Source organism: Pteropus alecto, unplaced genomic scaffold (genome assembly GCF_000325575.1).
Source record: "Pteropus alecto unplaced genomic scaffold, ASM32557v1 scaffold94, whole genome shotgun sequence".
Taxonomy (NCBI): domain Eukaryota; kingdom Metazoa; phylum Chordata; class Mammalia; order Chiroptera; family Pteropodidae; genus Pteropus; species Pteropus alecto.
Window position 1 is genome coordinate 627,283 of NW_006437736.1, and position 18,963 is coordinate 646,245.

The window sequence follows — 18,963 nt, forward strand, 5'->3', positions numbered from 1 at the left end:
TTTTTTAATAGATTTTATTTCTTAGAGCAGTTTTGGCTCACAGCAAAATTGAGCACACAGTATGGCGAATTCCAATAAATCTCCTTCTCTTCTTCAAACACAGCGTCCCCGCACCGTCACATCGTGCACCAGATGGTACATTTGTTGTAACCGATGAACCTACATTGATACATTGTGATCATACAAAATTTATGGAACATTGTGTTTTTATCCTGTTACAGTCTTCTTGGACCGTAACATTCTATTTTCTTTTTGTTTGTTTAACATTGGAACTTCTTTTTAATGTTTAAAGCACTGAATTTTAATTTGGAAAATGAGACGATTCCTGTCTGAGGTTTTCCAGTCCTCAAAGCGGTATCGCCCTTAAATATTCCATATGCCTCAGATGTTAATTTGGGGGAAGGAAGCTCCTGAGGGCCGCGGCTGTGACTGCCAGAAGTGGCACCTCTCTACCTTTTCTGCAAACTCTGCTTCATGAAGGTGAAATGTCTTCATCCTGATGTTGTTGGTTCCTTTGGCAGAGTGGAGGAAGAAGCCACCCAGAAGAACATGGCCCTGAAGAAGATCCGCGAGCTGGAGTCTCAGATCTCTGAACTCCAGGAAGACCTGGAGTCTGAGCGTGCTTCTCGGAATAAAGCTGAGAAACAGAAACGGGACCTCGGGGAAGAGCTGGAGGCTCTGAAAACAGAGTTGGAGGACACCTTGGATTCTACAGCTGCCCAGCAGGAGCTCAGGTGTGTCATGGGGCCAGCTGGCCAAATCAGGGACAGGGAGAAAAGGAGGTCGTGGCCTTGAAAGTGTAGATCCCAGGCCTGTGCACACACACTGTGCCTTTATTATGTACCAGAGAGCCTGGAAGCTGAAGGTTCCTTAGCATCTTCTCTCTGCTAATTAGGAGACCTGTTGAAGAACTGGGTTTGAAGTTTGGGTGAGACGGGATGGGCTAAGGCAGAACGAATACAGAAGCCTTTGCAAAGTGTGTCTTTGAACTTGGGCTGCAGGAAGGATAGCTGAGGCAGGAAAAGCTGCCTGGGGCGGCCAGTGCACCTCACTGGCCTCTCTGCAGCCAGGGGAGGGCCCCAGGGGCAGCATCACCCCAAGGTCCCTGGCCTCCTTTCTGAGGGTGTTTCTCTCCAGGTCGAAACGTGAACAGGAAGTGAACATCCTGAAGAAGACCCTCGAGGAAGAGGCCAAGACCCATGAGGCCCAGATCCAGGAGATGAGACAGAAGCATTCACAAGCCGTGGAGGAGCTGGCTGAGCAGCTGGAGCAGACAAAGCGGGTGCGTGGACTTTCCCCCAGGGACTGGCTCCGTGGCTTCAGGTGGGGACCGTGCTGCTTTCAGGGGCGGTGTCCTTCTGGAGACCAGCTGGTGCTCCGGGACAGTCCTGCTGAGCAGAGCGGTTTCAGTGCCAGATTGCCTGGGTCAGAGTCCTGCTCCAGCCCTTAGTGGATGTGTGACATAGGCAGATAGATACTTCTGTGCCTCAGTTTCCCCATCTATAAAAGATGCTAATGATAAATCTACCTCATACGTTTATGTGAGAGTTGAAGTTCATGACATGTAAAGCACTTAGATACTAAGGGCTCGGTAAGTTGTTCAAGTGTATGTATTATTATCATTCTCTTCACCAACCTGCCAGACCAGAGGCTTCAAGGAATTGGAATGACCCTGAAACTGAGTTTCAGAGGGCATTAGGGTCACTTTTCTAAAGCCTGGGTTCCCTCTAGAACACCCCCACAAGTGGTCAGCTGGAGTCTTCTTGGGAAAATTCTGGGGCTATTAATCCCAGCTGGTTTCTTGGCCAGGCAACTGATGGCTGGGCAGTTCCTCACCAGGACATGTCCTGCCCACTGAGGCTCCCAGCTCCCAGCCACTCTTGGTGGCAGCCTGAGAGATCAAAGGCTCTTCCATATGGCAACCCGCAAAATGTTTTAGAAACACGCCTTGTCCACCCGTCTCCTTTAAACTTCCACCCGGTTCTGTGCAGGTCGAAGCCTTTCTTCGTCCTTTAGCTGTTTTTACCCAACGTGTCTGCATTTACGCAGGGTGCAGTTTACCCTTGTACTTGCTTATGACCTTGAGATGAGCTTGTGCAGACTAGAATGGGATTGTCCCCTTTATTCTGTAAACTGTATTTTTTTAGAAGAAAATGACATTATTTTTTTGGACATCAAATTTCAAAGAGGCTTGAGTGGATCTCTAACTATGAGCAATTATAATTTTCCTCATCCTATAAGCACTAAAATCAAAACGTCAGCAATGATGTTTTACACTTGAACATTTCCTCTGCCCGTGAGGGAGGCTGGGCAGGGACTGTTTCAGAGGTAGAGAAGCCAAGGACCTCAGAGGCGAGGACACCTCTGAGTGTCGCATACCAGTCTAAAGATGAGTACAGGTCGGGCACGAGCCTTCTGAGTCCGGGGCTCTTGCTGGCACACCGTACCCTAAACCTGCCCAACATCGTTTCTGCTGCAGAGGCAGCAGTTCCTGGATCTGGAGCCAGCGGTTCTTCCGACGATGCTCGAAAGACCAGCCTCATGTCAGGGAACAGGTGCCCCTCTTCACACCTTTGCTTCCTTCTCTACTAGGTAAAAGCCAACCTTGAGAAGGCCAAGCAGACCCTGGAGAGTGAGCGAGGGGAGCTGGCCAACGAGGTGAAGGTCCTGCTGCAGGGCAAAGGAGACTCCGAGCACAAGCGGAAGAAAGTGGAGGCCCAGCTCCAGGAGCTGCAGGTGAAGTTCAACGAGGGAGAGCGAGTGCGCACGGAGCTGGCCGACAAGGTCACCAAGCTTCAGGTGAGACCTCCACTGGGACCCAGGCCTGCACAGTGGTCCCTTCAGCAGCTCCTCGGCCTTGGCCCAGATCTCCACGGCTTCTGCTCTCTTTCTTGCTTCAAACTGGCTCCTAAGCGAGGTTCTGGGTTCAACCTGTAACTCAGGCCCAGCTTTGCCTGAAAGCGCCCAGGCGGGGCCAGAGCAGTCACGGCGAGTTCATGGGCCTTTGTCTCTCCCCTCCTTGCATAGGTCGAGCTGGACAATGTGACAGGTCTTCTCACCCAGTCTGACAGCAAGTCTAGCAAGCTCACCAAGGACTTCTCCACTCTGGAGTCCCAGCTGCAGGACACACAGGTAAGAGTGGCAGTGGGTCCCAGGGGCAGGTCCCTGCAGCTGGTCCTTTCCCGTGAGGACCCTGTGCCCACACGGCATCACCTGCCAGACCTCTAGTCTTCTGTCCCAGAGCTCCTCTAATGTCCCATCCTCCCCTACATCCATGGAGTCTCTGGGTCCTGCCGGCTCACCACTAGGTCTTTACCAGCTGTCCCCCAAATCAGAGGGACCAGCTACTCCCTCTTGCCAAGGGCGTGGGAACCGCAAGGGTCTGACGCTGCACCTCCTGAGCCCTGAACCCCTCTTGTCCTTGGAGTAGGAGCTGCTGCAGGAGGAGAACCGGCAGAAGCTGAGCCTGAGCACCAAGCTGAAGCAGATGGAGGACGAGAAGAATTCCTTCAAGGAGCAGCTGGAAGAGGAGGAGGAGGCCAAGCGGAATCTGGAGAAGCAGATGGCCACCCTCCATGCCCAGGTTCGGTGCTGGCTTCCTTACGAGACGCCCTGGGCTTCGGAGGTGGCTCAGGGAAACTGGTGGGAGTCTGCAGGCTGGGGAGGCACCTGCCTGGACACTGGAGGCACAGCCCTGCCTGCTGGATTTTCCCAGGGCTCTTAGCTGGGGAGGAGTTAGGGATCTGTGAGCTTGGAGGGAGGAGACGACATCTTTATCTTCACCAGTCTCTAACATCTAGCATCTCCTTGTGAATGTCAGCCGCAAGCTGTGGCCGTCACAGTGACTGTGGCCTCATTCACCAGAAAGCACTGGTCACCATGTCCAAGCCACGGCAGGGCTTTGGGCATGTCACTGTGCTCCTCGTGCTTGAGGAGGCTGCTGCTACTCAGTGTGCTGGTAAAGAAGCACGTGGGTTACTGAATTGCAGTTTTAAAAAATACCTGGCAGCTTCTCTGTATTGGCTTTTTTGGTAATCCTGTCTGTTTTACTTTGTGTTCATCTAAACGTTGTTACGAGAAGGAGTCTGTGGTCTGCTCTAGACTTACAGAGCATCTGTGGCCAAAAAGAGACCAAGAGCCCTGTGCTAGATTCTGTCCTGGGACTTAAATGCTCCAGGCCGGAGGATCTGCCCCAGCTCAGCATGGGCTCACAGTCCACTCCGCGGTCTGGGTGGGAGTCGCTGGTATGCGCGTGGTGGCAGCACGTGTCCGGATACAAGGACGCACGCCTGTGGTCCTGCCTCCAGCAAACGGGTTCCCCAGAGGGCACTGGTCCTGCTGCCTGGAGCCAGGTGACTGGAGGATGCTTCCCGCTCTGGGCCTCAGTCTTTGTTAACGAGAGGCCCGGTCTGGGCCACAATGGAGAGGCCCTCCAAAGCCAACCTGCAACGCTGGCCTTCCCCTGGGCTCCGTGCACTGGGCAGGCACCCTCTGCAGAAACTCCGTTTTTCTCGCTCTCATGGAAGAGGGAAGACTCCATGACTGGGTTGGCTCCCTGGCCTTCTATTCATAGGGTAGCGGGCCAGCTCCTCCCAGCTGTCCCAGGCCCAGGTGTATTGCCTGAGCAGGTACCATCTTGAGTACTGACTCTTTGCTCTTGCCTAGGTGATTGACATGAAGAAGAAGATGGAGGATGGAGTGGGGTGCCTGGAGACTGCCGAGGAAGCCAAAAGGAAACTCCAGAAGGACCTGGAGGGGCTGAGCCAACGCTACGAGGAGAAGGTGGCCGCCTACGACAAGCTGGAGAAGACCAAGACGCGGCTGCAGCAGGAGCTGGACGACCTGCTCGTGGATCTGGACCACCAGCGGCAGAGCGTCTCCAACCTGGAGAAGAAGCAGAAGAAGTTTGACCAGGTATGTGCCGTCGGTCCACTCTCCTCATTTCCTCCCTTTTGCAAACACCGAAGCCTCAGGCCAAGGCCACGTATAGGAGTGAGCCCTGGGATCCCATCGTTCCCTCGCTCGGAGGCGGCCATGACAGGGAAGGTGCCTGAGAGGTCTCACTTGGTGTCAGCTCGTTGAGGGGCCTGGGCCTGGCAGGCAAGTGCTCACAACAGGGCATCTTTGTGTCATTGGTGTAGGAGCGACTTTCCCCCTTCTTGCTTCTTATATTTTTCATATTTTCTATAATGAACCAATTTTACTATCATTTAGAATTTTTATTCATGTGTTTGTACTTCTTTTTTCTAAAAGATCTGGGGAAGCTTACAGAGGTGTAGACTGTGGGCAGAGATAGAAAAATAGAATAAACCAGGGTTCAGCACACCAGTCCCCTGCTGCCTGCGACCTGTCTGTGCATGAAGGTGTGTTGGGCTTGGCCACACTCGGTCCTTTGCCGTCATCTCTGGCTGTTTTCGTGCTGTCAGAGCAGCGTTGAGTAGTTACTACATCGATACAGCCTGTGAAGTCTAACGCAATTACTGTTGGGCACTTTAAGAAATGGGTCCATGGCATAAATGGGTGATTGGGGCAAAGTGAATAGGTGGGAAAATAAGACCTAGCGAGAGTGGGCACGAGCAGAGAATGGGAACTGGGGGGTTTACACGCACAGCCTTAGAGGGGGCACAGATGGGTTTTGGGCTTCCAGGCAGCTGGAGTCACACTGCATTCAAGGTAAACTCTAGCCACTCAGTCAGGACCAAAGCCTTGCCAGGCTCTGCGGGCGAAACATTTCCTGTGGGTCTTCAGGGAAGAGGCGCTGTGTGTCATACAGAATTATTATTAAGAGATAAAAACGAAAGACTAACCCATTTCCCATTTGGAAAAAACAGTGCAGCTCGCTGCCAACGTTAATTTTATTTTACATAAACACACTCTTTGAGGATGAAGCAAATCTGACTGGTTTTCAATGTGAAAATATAAAAATTGTTCTTGGAGTTATTTCTAAACAGAACTTGTCTCTAATCCTAATGTAACAGAAATGTATACGGTGATTAGTATTTAATTCTTTGCCGTGTTTCAAAGCACGGAACAACACAAAGTGGAACATCCAAGATTGGACATTTTCAGCAATCGAGAATTTTGGAAATGGAACTACTGTTACTAAGAGCATAAATGCTGTAAATAGAATGATGTCATTTGTTTCCAAAGACTATCGATATAAAAGAGATGCAAAAAGAATAGTAAAAGCGAGGTATTTTGTGGCAGGCTTTGGGGGCGAGGTTAGGACTGGAACCCATGAATTATGTCAGGGGAAACGCTGCAGCCGCAAGCGCCGCCAGCGAGTATTCTCGGCGCAAACGGGAAACGGTTAAAGCACATGGCAGAGGCACGCTCTGCCGTCATCTAGTTATGACGATGTGCTGAGTAGCGCGTGTCACCCTTGGAACCAGCCAGGTCCCCCCGGGCAGCAGGCTTGTGCTCGTTCTTGGTCCTCCTCCCCGTAGACCCAGCGCCGGGGCTCACTGCTCAGGGAGTCCGGGTCAGGATGCTGTGCCTGCCTGAGGTCAGCAGGCTCTGCGCTCTTTCTGGACTGGAGGCCGTCGCTCGAGCTTCATGGCGACCACCTCTTTCCTAGCTCCTGGCTGAGGAGAAGAACATCTCTGCCAAGTATGCAGAGGAGCGTGACCGGGCTGAGGCAGAGGCCCGCGAGAAGGAGACCAAGGCGCTGTCGCTGGCCCGGGCCCTGGAGGAGGCCATGGAGCAGAAGGCGGAGCTGGAGCGGCTCAACAAACAGTTCCGCACCGAGATGGAGGACCTCATGAGCTCCAAGGATGACGTGGGCAAGAGTGTGAGTACCGGGGGGTGGGGGGTGGGGCAGGTGACAGCACAGAGCTTAGTGGGTGACCAGACACCGAAGCCGTGACCTCGGGGACCTCTCACCCTTCTACTCCTGACTCGTCTGCCTGTGGTGACAGGTGCATGAGCTGGAGAAGTCCAAGCGGGCCCTGGAGCAGCAGGTGGAGGAGATGAAGACCCAGCTCGAGGAGCTGGAGGATGAGCTGCAGGCCACTGAGGATGCCAAGCTGCGGCTGGAGGTGAACCTGCAGGCCATGAAGGCCCAGTTCGAGCGGGACCTCCAGGGCCGGGATGAGCAGAGTGAGGAGAAGAAGAAGCAGCTGGTCCGACAGGTGCGTATGGCCCTCCCGCCCCCATTCCCCATCCCTAGGACAGCGCCAGCTCTGTGTGGGCAGAGGCAGGCAGGGCCCCCCTGATTTCCGGTAGGCTTCCTTTCTCTCATTTCTCTGCCAGGATTGTAGAAGCCTCCTTGACCATTCCTTCCACGTCCTTACCTTCCAGTCTTCTGTCCTGGGGGGTCAGTGACTCTATTAGAGTTTTTACGGTCAGAATTTCTCATTGGCCCCTGAAGGACCCATGGATCCCACAGGACTGGAGCAGGGTCTGTACGGATCTAGCCTTCCGAGCTGTGGGTGTCTTCCCCCAGGTGCGGGAGATGGAGGCAGAGCTGGAGGACGAGAGGAAGCAGCGCTCACTGGCAGTGGCTGCTCGGAAGAAGCTGGAGATGGACCTGAAGGACCTGGAGGCCCACATCGACTCGGCCAACAAGAACCGAGACGAAGCCATCAAACAGCTGCGGAAGCTGCAGGTGAGGCCGGGCCGCACCACACCGGATCTGGCCGTACACGGCGATGCTGGGCTCAGCGTGGGGCTGGGACACTCACTAGTGGGGTGGCTGGCGGATGCTGGGAGCTGCGCCTTCCCCTCTCTGAGGAATGTCTTGGGTGTCCTTAGCCCGGTGGAGATTCAGAGGCCCAGAGGATGAGTGGGGAACAAATAGTCTGAACCTTTGAGTACATTAAACAGATAAGTCTACACCTAGCTACTCAGCAAGATTAAGGAAGGTAGTAACTTATGACAGATTTCCAGAATAAACCTGGCATGACCTATGTACTGAGCTGGTCCAGCCTCGGATGATGGGGGAGAGTCAGAGCTGATGGTTCAGAGGAGCAGGGACACTTAACTTGGGAAATTTTCACCTCCCTGATAATTAAAGAATCACAAGTTAAAAGCAGCTCCGAGATGTCACATTGTACCCAGCAAACTAGTGGCAACAAGAATAAATGCAGACGTCTGTGGTTGGCAAGGTTGAAGGGCCAGGTCCCATGGTCAGTGGCAGTTCTCCCGGTCTATCTGGCCGAGCCCAACAAGAGTCCCACCCTTTGACATGAGGAATCCCAATATGGGATTTTCCTCAAAAAGGAAAAAAAAAGCTCTTTGGCAGAAATCTTTAGAATTAAAACAAGTCACAGGAGAATGACAGGAGATGCCCTCCTGCCCGGCAGTCAGGCTGACCTGGCAGAGCCCCCAGCACTGGGAGCTGGAGCGCCACGTCAGGCCAGCGAGGAGCTGTGGACAGGACACACAGCCCACAGCGTGGCTTCATGCACACCCGGCAGTGTACAGTGGCGTGAGATAAAAAGACATTTTCATCCTTAATCACTATTTTCTCCTTTTAGTTCAGCTGGTTAACTATGGCGTCAGGGTGGAAAGCAGCCGCTGGTTCCTGTTGGCGGTTGTCCCTGTGAAGGGGTGGGAGGGAGGGTAGTGAGGTGGGAGGGACATGGTGGCTCTTGGGGTGGTGGTGCTAAGTGTGTCCTTCCTGCCCCCAGGCCCAGATGAAGGACTACATGCGTGAGCTGGATGACACGCGGGCCTCCCGCGAGGAGATCCTGGCACAGGCCAAGGAGAATGAGAAGAAGCTGAAGAGCATGGAGGCCGAGATGATTCAGCTGCAGGAGGTGGGCTGGGGCCAAGGGGCGATCAGGGTCACCACCGTCTGGCCAGCAGGTGGCAGCTCAGGGCCTCCACCAGGCCAGGCCGGCTGACACTGGCGCAGGGCTGAAAACAAAGTAGCCCAGGTCCAGGAATGAGTTGGGTTGGTTCTTTATGAAAGAATTCCCTGCAGGGTTTCATTAAGGAGCAAGGCTCCCTGGCGTGATTAAAACCAGTGTGTGAATTAAATTGTCACCATTTGGGGCCGGCTCCCTGGCATGAAATGAGGCTTTGTGGTAATTACCACCTCCTGCTGTGAATTGCCTCCTGGCGAGTGGGGGTCCCTCCCAGACGCTCGCTCTTACACTGAGCATCCCCTTGGCCACCTTGCCTGTCGCACATGAGGCACACATGGGAGCATTCCCCCGCTCTAGGCGGTCCTCCGCAGTGTGAAGTCACGCCTTCCGAGCTCTGCTCGTAGCTGGGCCAGACACCCAGGCACGTCCTTGTCCGCTCTTGCCTAACTGATTGTGCTCTCCTGCCTGGTCTTGAGTGTGATCCCTCCCTCCGTGGTCACCTGTGGGTCCCTGTTGAGGCCACCTCACCCTGGACAAAGCCCTTCTCTTCCACCTGGTTTTCAGAGACCTTACACCCTGGTTCTAACTACATCTGTCTCATCCCTCCTGACATCTGGTCTCCCCAGGATGCAGAGGGCCCAGCATGCCCTGTTAGGCCAAGACAGTTCCTTACATATCTCTACATCCCCAGCATCAAGCTTCGTTCCTAGCATTTAGATGTGGGGGCTCTGTAAACATGTGGTGCCTAAGCTTTGACCTCAGAGGGAGGAATCAGCCCTCTGAGCCAGAGAAGCTCATGAGAAAGGGCTTCATGGGGCGGTGGATGGCTGCACAGAGGACCAGGGATAGAAGAGGTGGGCTTTCAGGGCCATGGGCTGCCCCAACGGGTCACACTCTGGGTCCTCATGGCAGGAACTGGCAGCTGCCGAGCGTGCCAAGCGCCAGGCCCAGCAGGAGCGGGATGAGCTGGCCGACGAGATTGCTAACAGCAGCGGCAAAGGGTGAGTGAGCCACGGGGCGACACGTTCAGCTGAGTGAAGGTGGGTGTTGGGGTGGGGTCCCCACCCTAGGGACAGGCCCTACTCACCCCTTCCCGGCCTCCTCCAGGGCCCTGGCACTGGAGGAGAAGCGGCGCCTGGAGGCCCGCATCGCCCAGCTGGAGGAGGAGCTGGAGGAGGAGCAAGGCAACACCGAGCTGGTGAACGACCGGCTGAAGAAGGCCAACCTGCAGGTGCGCAGGGGCGGGGCCCCCGGGCACGCTCTCAGTGCTCCCCTTGGCGAGGCCACCTGCACTTTGATTGCTGAGGGGAGCATGTCCTGGCACCTGTTAAGAAGTTTCTGGAACCTTACTAAGGGTAGCTCCCTTTTTCTGGGAGGGGTTAGAGACTAGGCCCCAGGACCTGGTGTTATCAGGGGCTCTGTGGGATCCGGCTGCTCCACCTCTGTCCTCAGCCTGCCTTGAGGTGACCAGCCCTTCTTCCCGCAGATCGACCAGATCAACACCGACCTGAACCTCGAGCGCAGCCACGCCCAGAAGAACGAGAACGCGCGGCAGCAGCTGGAGCGCCAGAACAAGGAGCTCAAGGTCAAGCTGCAGGAGATGGAGGGCACTGTCAAGTCCAAGTACAAGGCCTCCATCACTGCCCTGGAGGCCAAGATTGTACAGCTAGAGGAGCAGCTGGACAACGAGACCAAGTAGGTGTCCCTCGCCTGTCACCTGGAGCAGTCCCCAGGCCCCTCTGCGGTCTTGTCCCTGAGTCCGGTCAGGAGCCAGCTTTCTGTCCCCCAAGTCCCAGAGGCTGTCGTCTCCCATCCTGCCGGCCTCTCCTGTTTCACTGTGTCCTCGTGGGGTTTAAATAGGAGCCCCCAGCCCACTTCTAAAGCTAGGGGGTTCGCTGACTGTCTCTGAGGGCTGTGTCTGAGAGAGGGGCTACCTGGGCAGGCAGTCTGTAGGCTCAGCAAGACTGAGACTTCCTTGGAGGTAATGGGGTTCACACTGGGCCTCAAATCTCAATTTTCCCTTTTCCTGGCTACACACGTGCTCTTTGAGATGTGTCATTTCCCTTCCCTGAACCCTGGTTTCCATCTGTGAAATGGGAGACAAAGCTCATAGCAGGTGCTTGGTGAAGCATCAAGACCTTAGCGTCAAGGCCTCCCGCGGGGGACATACCAGTGAGGCCCCAGGAATGGGTGGTGCAGCTCGTGGTTTGTCCCCTGAAGGAGGGTGTCCCCCTGAGCCGCCATGTCCGTCCCTCACAGGGAGCGCCAGGCGGCCTGCAAGCAGACACGTCGGGCCGAGAAGAAGCTGAAGGATGTGTTGCTGCAGGTGGATGATGAGCGCAGGAACGCCGAGCAGTTCAAGGACCAGGTGTGTTTTGGGCAGAGGGGCGGGGACCCCCGGGGCTCGCCAGGGGCCGAGTGGGCCACTCTCGCCCAGAGACCCTAACCAGGGCCACTGGCCATGTCTCCGCAGGCTGACAAGGCGTCCACCCGCCTGAAGCAGCTCAAGCGGCAGCTGGAAGAGGCCGAGGAGGAGGCCCAGCGGGCCAACGCCTCCCGCCGGAAACTGCAGCGCGAGCTGGAGGATGTCACCGAAACCGCCGACGCCATGAACCGGGAGGTCAGCTCCCTCAAGAACAAGCTCAGGTGAGCTCTGCCTCCCCCAGCCCCTTTGCACAATTCTTTCTCCTTTAAAAAGTTAGTTCTGAAAAGCGCCACTCAGAAAGTTAAGCTCCTGTGCAGTCGGTTCCCTTTCTCAGGTAGACGCCAGTGAGCAGCACGGTGCCCGAGAAAGTGCCCCCAGGAGCCACGGCCCTCGGGGTTCTCTCCCCCTGGGCCGGGCCCCGGTCTTCTGAACAAACACTGAGCTCTAGGTCGGGCAGTCTCCCCGCCCCCTGTCCCACGGTCCGTTCATGCGGCCGCTCCCATCCTGACGGGACGTCTCATGTGGGGTCTTTTTCAAGGGGAAAGTGCTGAGGCCACCTGGCGGGTCCCCGGCCCCCAGTAGGTCCTAGTGAACGTTTGCCGAGGGTGGCTCCTGACATCCTGTGCGAATGAGGGGGGGCTTCTTCGCATTTCTCAAGGGAGGGTTGGCATTCAAGAATTATTCAATGGCTGAGGCAGAGGGTCTTTTTCTCTGAAATTCTCATTTCTTACCTCCTTTTCGTGGCAATCTCAGTTTAAAAATCAACAAAAGCAGACGTTCTAGTTAGTGTTTAATGCTAGTTTTCTTACACGTCATGGGAAGATGCGGTCTTCACGCACTGCGTTAGCCACTCGTTCCTGTATCTCACGGCTTCACGTGTTTCGTACTAAGTTTGAGCCCAGGTTGGCATTTTGCAGGTGACTCCATCTGTTCTTGGGCCTTTCTCTCTTTTCTTCAGTCCCGATTTTCTGACGGTTTTTCTTGTGTTTTGGGTTAAAGCGGGAGCTTTGATCCCCTGCTGTCTGGGAGCCATCCTGTCCTGTCTGGAGCCCCGCGTTGTTTTTCCCCACGGGACGTTAGGCACCCAGTTTCCCTCTGGAGACCAATTTGGAATGTGTGAGCTGTGCTGCGGCCACCCTGGCCGGCTCTCTGACCCTCTGCCTCTGACCCTAGGCGTGGGGACCTGCCGTTTGTCGTGCCCCGCCGAATGGCCCGGAAAGGCACTGGCGAATGCTCGGACGAGGAGGTGGACGGCAAAGCCGACGGGGCTGAGGCCAAAGCTGCCGAATAACCTCTCCTGCTGCCCAAGACGGACGGACCCACGGACCGACCGACCAATGGACGACTCTGCCTTCCCTTGCTAGCCCCCGCAGCACCCCTCCACCTTCTTGGGACTGCTGTGACCATGCTCCCCAACCCTCTCCCCCCCCAGGCCAGGGGACCTCAGGCCTGCACCTCCCCTTCCCCCGGCTTTGTTGAAGGCCTTCGACTTCCTCTGCTACAGCCCCTCCCGCTCCCCTTGCACCCCCAGAATCTGATACCAAAGAATCAAGGTCCTGGGCCCCCAGCTCGGGAACAGAGCGACCTGCAGGATCTTCAGCCCTCTCTTGCCAACAAGCACAAGATGGTTGAGGCAAGAAGGGCAGCCACCGGGGATGGGCGAGAGTTTTCTATGAATCTATTTTTCTTCAGACTAAGGAATTTTGATAGCCCGACACCCCAGAAGAGTCGTCACCCTCCCCCGCCTTCGCCACCAGCTCTTCCCCCAGCCCCTTCTTTGCTGTTGGCAATCACACGTGGTGACCTCACACCCTCTGCCCCACCAGCCCCCAACTCCCGTGGGCTCCGGGTGGTCCAGCAAGAGCAGGCCCAGGGACGCCACCTCTGTGCAGGGCACAGACCGCTGAGGACAGGGACGGAGCGTACTTCCTCCCCACCCCTGCTGGACAGCGCCACTGTCCCCTTTCTAATTCTAAAACGTCTCAAGTGCAATGACGGCCCCCTTCCCTCCTTGATGAGCGAGGGCTGCCTACTCTGTACAGGCCGTTGGGCCGAGTGGACAGGGCCTGGGGGCCAAGCCGGAAAAGCCAGCAGTGGCTTCTCCCAACACTCTTGGGGACCAAATATATTTAATGGTTAAGGGACTTGTCCCAAATCTGACAGCCAGAGCATCAGAAAGGGCCAGCGGCCCTCCCCTGTGATCTACCTACTCTAGGACTGGGCCCGAGGGTAGTTTCTCTGCGCCATTGATTCAGTATAGTTTAAAAATCTGCCATCTGCACAGATGTTTTTGAAAGGAGAAGAAAAAAGGGTTTTCTTTTTTTCCCCCTTCTAATAAATGATAAAATCCCCAGTCTTTATCACTGCCTTTCCTTTGGAACCATGTTTAGAAGAGAGTAGCGTGTCCTACACTGGTCTACACTGGTTGCTGAATTTATCTGTGTTCCTGTTTTGTATATGCTGCATTTAGACTTATGGCAAAGAAGGCATTTTTGAAAAAAGAAACTCAACAAATCATGAATATATGTAAAAGCTACATATGCCTAAAAAGCTCTGAATTCAGGTCCCAGTTGCTGTCACAAAGGAGTGGATGGCACTCCCACCCCAGCCCTTTTTTTATATAATAAAAGTGCCTTAGCATGTGTCGCAGCTGTCACCACTACAGTAAGCCGGTTTACAGATGCTTCCCACTGAGCGTCACAATAAAGAGTACCATGTGCTATGAGCCATGTGTGTGGCGGTGTCTGTCTGCCGGAGAGGGTCGCCTGGGAGGGACAGTCTTCATTTCTGCAGCAGGCACCTACTTTGTGCACCTTCTAGAACCTTCCAGTAGTGCAGCCTGGTTGAAGCGGGAGGGGGGTGGCAGTCATGCAGAAAGAGATAGAAAGGCTGGGTCAGGTTCAAGGATGCTAAGAGCATCTCATATAAACCTTGGTTCGTTAATTATCGAGCACCTACTATGTGCTTGACGCTGAGCTGGCACAGGATAGAGACACAAGGCCCAGGCACTAACTTTGGGGGGCCCCCTTAGTCAGACAATGCAAAGCCTTCCCTACGGAGGGTCATCCTAGAAGCAGAAATGAGGGAGTTGGTGAGTAGGCCTGTGGGTATCGGACCACGACAGTCAAAGCTTTGTTCATTCTTCTAACCATAAACCAGGCTCATTGGCAGGCCCCGGGAATCCAAGAGCAATGAAGGAAGACAGATGTCCTTGCAGCTGCGAGAGGTAGGGGAGGGAGGAAAGGCTTTCCTCAGAGAAGGGCTATGACGCCCGCTTGACATACGGTGTGAACTTGAGCAGCAACCCCTGGGCCACTGCTCGGCCAGCTCGGTTGCTAAGGAAAGCTGCGTGCTGCACGGCGTTGCCTGGGCCTCCAACAGCTGGACCCGTCCAGCCTCTGAGCAGGTGCGTTTTGGCCCCTGCTAAGGGAGCCACAGGAGATGCCGTAAAAGGTAGGTGGGGCCAAGCTCTGGAGAGTTTTAGGCGGCTTCTCCTTCCATTCAAGGACATTGGGGTTTTCGGACTGTAAAATTAGACCATCTTTGTTGGCATATCACAATCTCCTGGGTTGGCCTGCATTTTCACCACTTTATTGCAGCCTTGAAGCAGGGGCGCTGAAATTTTCTGACTCATTTCAAGCCAACAGGAAGAAGAATTTAGGGAAGAAAATTACATTTTTAGAATACCTGAAGATTTTAAGGATTTCTCGTCCTCTGGGAAAATCACATGGTCCAGAAAAACAAAACAAGAATCGGAGAGACCAGCCTGGCTTCCCTGCTTCTGGGGAGTCATTTCACACCACTAGAACCTTAGTTTGATCTTTTTTGGAAAGAGGGATAATAATTGTTTTCATCATAGGGCTGTTGTAACAAGCTCCTCCCTTCTCTCTCAGCCCCTGACGACCACCGTTCTGCTTTTTGTCTCCATGAATTTCACTACTCTGTACCTCATATAAGTGGAATCATACAGTGTTTATTTTTTTGTGACTGGATTATTACGCTTAGCGTAATGTCCTCCAGGTTCATCCATGTTGTCGCATGTGCCAGAATTTCCTTTTCGATGTGGATAATATTGTATACATACATCACAGTTTTCTTAGCCATTCATTCGTTGACGGAAGCTTAGGTTGCTCCTACCTTTTGGCTATTGTCAATAATGCTGCTGTGAACACAGGTGGACAGATACCTCTTCGAGATCCTGTTTCCATTCTTTCGGGTATGTGCCCACAAGTGGGATTGCTGGAATACGTATGTGGTAATTCCATATTTAATTTTTTGAGGAACTGCAATACTATTTTCAATAGTGGCTAGATGCTATTATTTTGAAGGCCAGACTTCAGCACAAAAGTGACTCCAGACAAGAACCTCCTTGGCCTCCTCACTGCCAGGAGGAGAGAGGTTGGCACGTGCTCCAGCGCTATCTGGTGGTGAGGCTCTCAGAGCCTCCTCCGTCCTCACCTGCCGCTGCTCACGCCTGCGGTTTTGGGTTCTGCTGGACCTGAAGCTGTGTCCTCGCTCTGAGCTAAAGCTTATTTGCAGCATCCTTAGTACTTGGCAGTGTGCCTTTCAACTCGAAATCATTAACCTGGATAAATTACTCAATTACCTGTTTTAAATTGGAATCCAAAATCTGTTAACTCTGAAAATGTGTCCAATTTTCTTAAACATTATACATACATCAAAGTTAAACATAGTATTTGTCTTGACTTCAACATAAAAATATTAAGATTATGGGTTTGACTTTGTCATCTTTATACTTATTCCTAAGCCTTCCTGAAATTGTCAATTGTTACTCAGGGCCCGATTTTACAACCTGAGGAAAGATAAATGGGATTGTCCACTAGATGAGCTGGCAGCCTGGCAGTGAGTGGCCGAGACCGGTGGCCACTTCCCATGAGGTCCCTAGGTGCTGTCGGCATTGAATGCAAGCCCCAGCGTTCTGCAGCCTAAGATGCCTGTCTTTGCTACTCACTCTGAGGACCGCAAAAGTCCTCTTTGTTACACGCTCAGTTTGAAGCTCCCTACCCCCTCCCACCGTCCCTATAAAAAGGGAGGACAGCTCAACTCCAGCCTGTCTGAGCCCAGCACACCTCCCCACGGGCTGGAGAGACTGGACGGGGCAGGGCAGGGGTGGGGCTGCTGGCTGCGAGCCTGCAGCTGGTGACTCCTCCAGTCTCCACCAGGTGATGCTGGTGGCGCACGCCAGACATTTTTCTGAGCAATTTTGGGTTACTTTCCCATAGAGTTGGGATTTTCCTCACCGTAGGCTGAAATTGCTATTGACCAAAGATTTCGGCCAAGACTTCAACTCCAGAGCTAAAGTCATCCTAGATGACCTTGGGTTGGGGTCGAGTTCAGCTCTAATAGTCACTAGATCTCTAGGATCTGTAAATGGGGTGGTCTCAGCTCATGCCCCTGGAGCCTAGAAGTGCCTAATTCTCATCTCGATCTGACTTTGCAGCCCACATCATGGCTGTCCCAGCACGAGGCCGTGTCCGTCCAGCGCACAGACGTCCGTCTGGAGTCCATGCTGCGTCCTGATCCTTGGGATAACTGAGCCACGTCTCGTGCGGATGTTAATCGAGTTCTGCTTCTCACAGCGGTTTTGTTCGGACACTGAGCTGCAGTCATGCTAGGGAAAGGGAGCAGAATTGGGCAGAAGAGTGGGTACAGGGAAAAAATAACAAAAGATAACTCTAAACAAGTGTCAAAGGCCAAATGCGAAACTTGCCTTGAGTCTTGGCTCTTCCTCTGAGTCGCTTGGCAAAAGCCACGGCCTCTCCCCTCACCTCGGCTTCCTCCTCTGCAGAATCGGACCCTATTTCTGACTCAGTGTGTGGTCTTTCTGCAGTAACATCCATCATTCTTCTGTCCCTCCCTGAAAAGCTAGGAGGGGAGCTGGCCAGGACCCCCCCATGGACATTGGCCCTGGATGAGCAGGCCCCTGTGGGAGGGCGGGAGTGGCCTCTGGTATACTCCCAGCCCCTCCTGCCTGGGGCAAAGCAAGAAAGCCAACAACTGCAGGACTTACAGGGAACTTTTCCTCTCTGTTTATCTGTAAGATTGAGTAAACAATTCCTAGAGTTGGTGTGAGAAATGAGAAACCCGCGCCAGGTTTCCGTGGTGTGGGCAGGTGCCCACACAGTGCCTGGCACGTACTCAGCCCTTGGTCCACGCTGGCTGCTTTGCTCAGGATCCAAGCAGAAAACAGGCCTGCTTTCTGTTTTCAGACTTGTTGGTGTCACCATGACACTGGCCTTCCCATGCAAGTCCTCCATTTGGACAGAAAAAGATCTATTGTCAAGAGGAAATTAGCAGGGGGAGAAAATAGCATGGTTCTGTCCGCTCGCTGCCACAAACTTCTGGGTCCACCCAAACGGCACTGACCACTAGTGATGCGCCTCCTTGGCAGGTCACCGCAACCCAAAAGCGCTGGTGCTGTCCCTGCCACCAGGGACAAGTCTAGAGAGAGACCTGATCAAAAGGGATCGGGGAGACAGGAACACAGTGTCTGAGCAGTGGGCTGAAACCCTCCCCCAGGTGCCATGGGACAAGCAAGCAGGGGACAGTGGACTCTGGGCAAAGATGCTGGAGGGCTTTTCAGAGGAAGTGATAACAGATTTGGGCTTTGAAGGATGAAAATGCTTTTTCCAGGTGGCGGAAGCTGGTGCTCCTGGCAGAAGGGTCTATGTAAGCAAACGGAAGCCAAAGTCTGGAAGCCACATGCACGTGGCATCAATGGCAGTTATGCAATGCTGGGAACAGGTAAACAAGGCAGGCATTTTGGGGAGTGCAGGGGAGGGACAGGGAGGAGGGGGCTGAGAACAGCCCCATGGGGTGGGGGAGTAATTTGCAGAGGGTCCCACGGTCTATCAGTGGCCAGTCTTCCTTCCAGAAGCCCGAGGCAGGATGGGCTGAGAAAGGACTCGGAACATCAGTCCTGGAGTTGTTCCTCAAAGGGTGTCAGTTGGCAAGGAGGACATGGGAGTAGCCGAGGGTGGTTCCTGATAGTTAAGGGCTGTGTTTCTCAGAAAAAAAGATTTTTGCTTTCACTTTTGAGCCCTGAAAAGCATCCGGTTATTGTGCATATCCACAGCTGCCGACTGGATCTGCACATTAAGAACGACTGGATCTTCTTCCAAGTCAGCCGGAGGAAGATTTCTTGGTGAGCTGGGGAAGGTAAAACCCTTCTTATCCTCATCCTCCTTCTCATCCTCACAACAACTTGTTAACAAAAGGATTATTGTCACAATTTTATAGATGCAGGTATATCAAAGCCCAGAGAGGTTAGGTAATTGGCCCAAAGGCACATATGGAGCAGCAGCAAAGTCCGGTTTCGAACCCAGGCCTTGTGCAACTGCTTCCTCCCTCCCCCTGTGGCCCCAGACAGTGAGGAGGGAGGGAAATCTGCTCAGATGGGTTTGCAAAGCTCCCCCCACCCCGCCCCCCGCCCAGCCGGCTCAGCTCAGGTTCTGGGCTACCTGAGACATGGGCCAGTGACCCGTGGAGGAAAGTGAATGTTGGGGTAATTTGGAGCAAGTAGAGGGGTTAAGGAAGGGCAGGTGAGTCAGAACTTCCAGTCCTTGTGGCCTGGCTGCCCTGAGGCTGGCCCCAGAGGGCTGCTGTGGAGGCTGATGGGAACAAAGGATTTGTTTCAAGATGAGAAGAATCTAGAGGTTGTTTGACCCACTCTATCTCTCACTGTCTGCTCAGTGCCAGGCCCTGTAG

At 53.9% G+C, this 18,963-nt stretch overlaps 2 protein-coding genes across 8 annotated transcripts in view; both read left to right on the forward strand.

Annotated features, from left to right (window-relative positions):
• The window catches only part of MYH9 (myosin heavy chain 9), a 59,655-nt gene extending 45,695 nt beyond the window's left edge, over positions 1 to 13,960 (forward strand). Inside the window, exons 25-40 of one of the 2 annotated variants that reach the window (XM_025048778.1) lie at positions 522 to 734; positions 1,138 to 1,282; positions 2,593 to 2,799; positions 3,028 to 3,132; positions 3,431 to 3,583; positions 4,666 to 4,914; positions 6,578 to 6,790; positions 6,918 to 7,130; positions 7,445 to 7,606; positions 8,631 to 8,759; positions 9,723 to 9,811; positions 9,918 to 10,041; positions 10,297 to 10,505; positions 11,070 to 11,178; positions 11,284 to 11,456; positions 12,409 to 13,960. In XM_025048778.1, the coding sequence (XP_024904546.1) occupies positions 522 to 734; positions 1,138 to 1,282; positions 2,593 to 2,799; positions 3,028 to 3,132; positions 3,431 to 3,583; positions 4,666 to 4,914; positions 6,578 to 6,790; positions 6,918 to 7,130; positions 7,445 to 7,606; positions 8,631 to 8,759; positions 9,723 to 9,811; positions 9,918 to 10,041; positions 10,297 to 10,505; positions 11,070 to 11,178; positions 11,284 to 11,456; positions 12,409 to 12,526 (2,611 nt within the window). In that variant the 3' untranslated portion in view covers positions 12,527 to 13,960. The remainder of the gene's footprint in view (positions 1 to 521; positions 735 to 1,137; positions 1,283 to 2,592; positions 2,800 to 3,027; positions 3,133 to 3,430; positions 3,584 to 4,665; positions 4,915 to 6,577; positions 6,791 to 6,917; positions 7,131 to 7,444; positions 7,607 to 8,630; positions 8,760 to 9,722; positions 9,812 to 9,917; positions 10,042 to 10,296; positions 10,506 to 11,069; positions 11,179 to 11,283; positions 11,457 to 12,408) is intronic. The other variant, XM_025048779.1, reaches the window with a different exon arrangement.
• A 141-nt stretch (positions 13,961 to 14,101) lies between these two features.
• Positions 14,102 to 18,963, forward strand: part of APOL3 (apolipoprotein L3) — a 17,060-nt gene continuing 12,198 nt past the window's right edge. For 2 of the 6 annotated variants that reach the window (XM_025048780.1, XM_025048781.1), the window contains exons 1-3: positions 14,102 to 16,898; positions 17,890 to 18,000; positions 18,296 to 18,400. In XM_025048780.1, the coding sequence (XP_024904548.1) occupies positions 16,865 to 16,898; positions 17,890 to 18,000; positions 18,296 to 18,400 (250 nt within the window). In that variant the 5' untranslated portion in view covers positions 14,102 to 16,864. Of the gene's footprint in view, positions 18,001 to 18,295; positions 18,415 to 18,963 lie in introns of all 6 variants that reach the window. The other 4 variants (XM_025048782.1, XM_006914488.3, XM_025048783.1 and 1 more) reach the window with 4 other exon arrangements.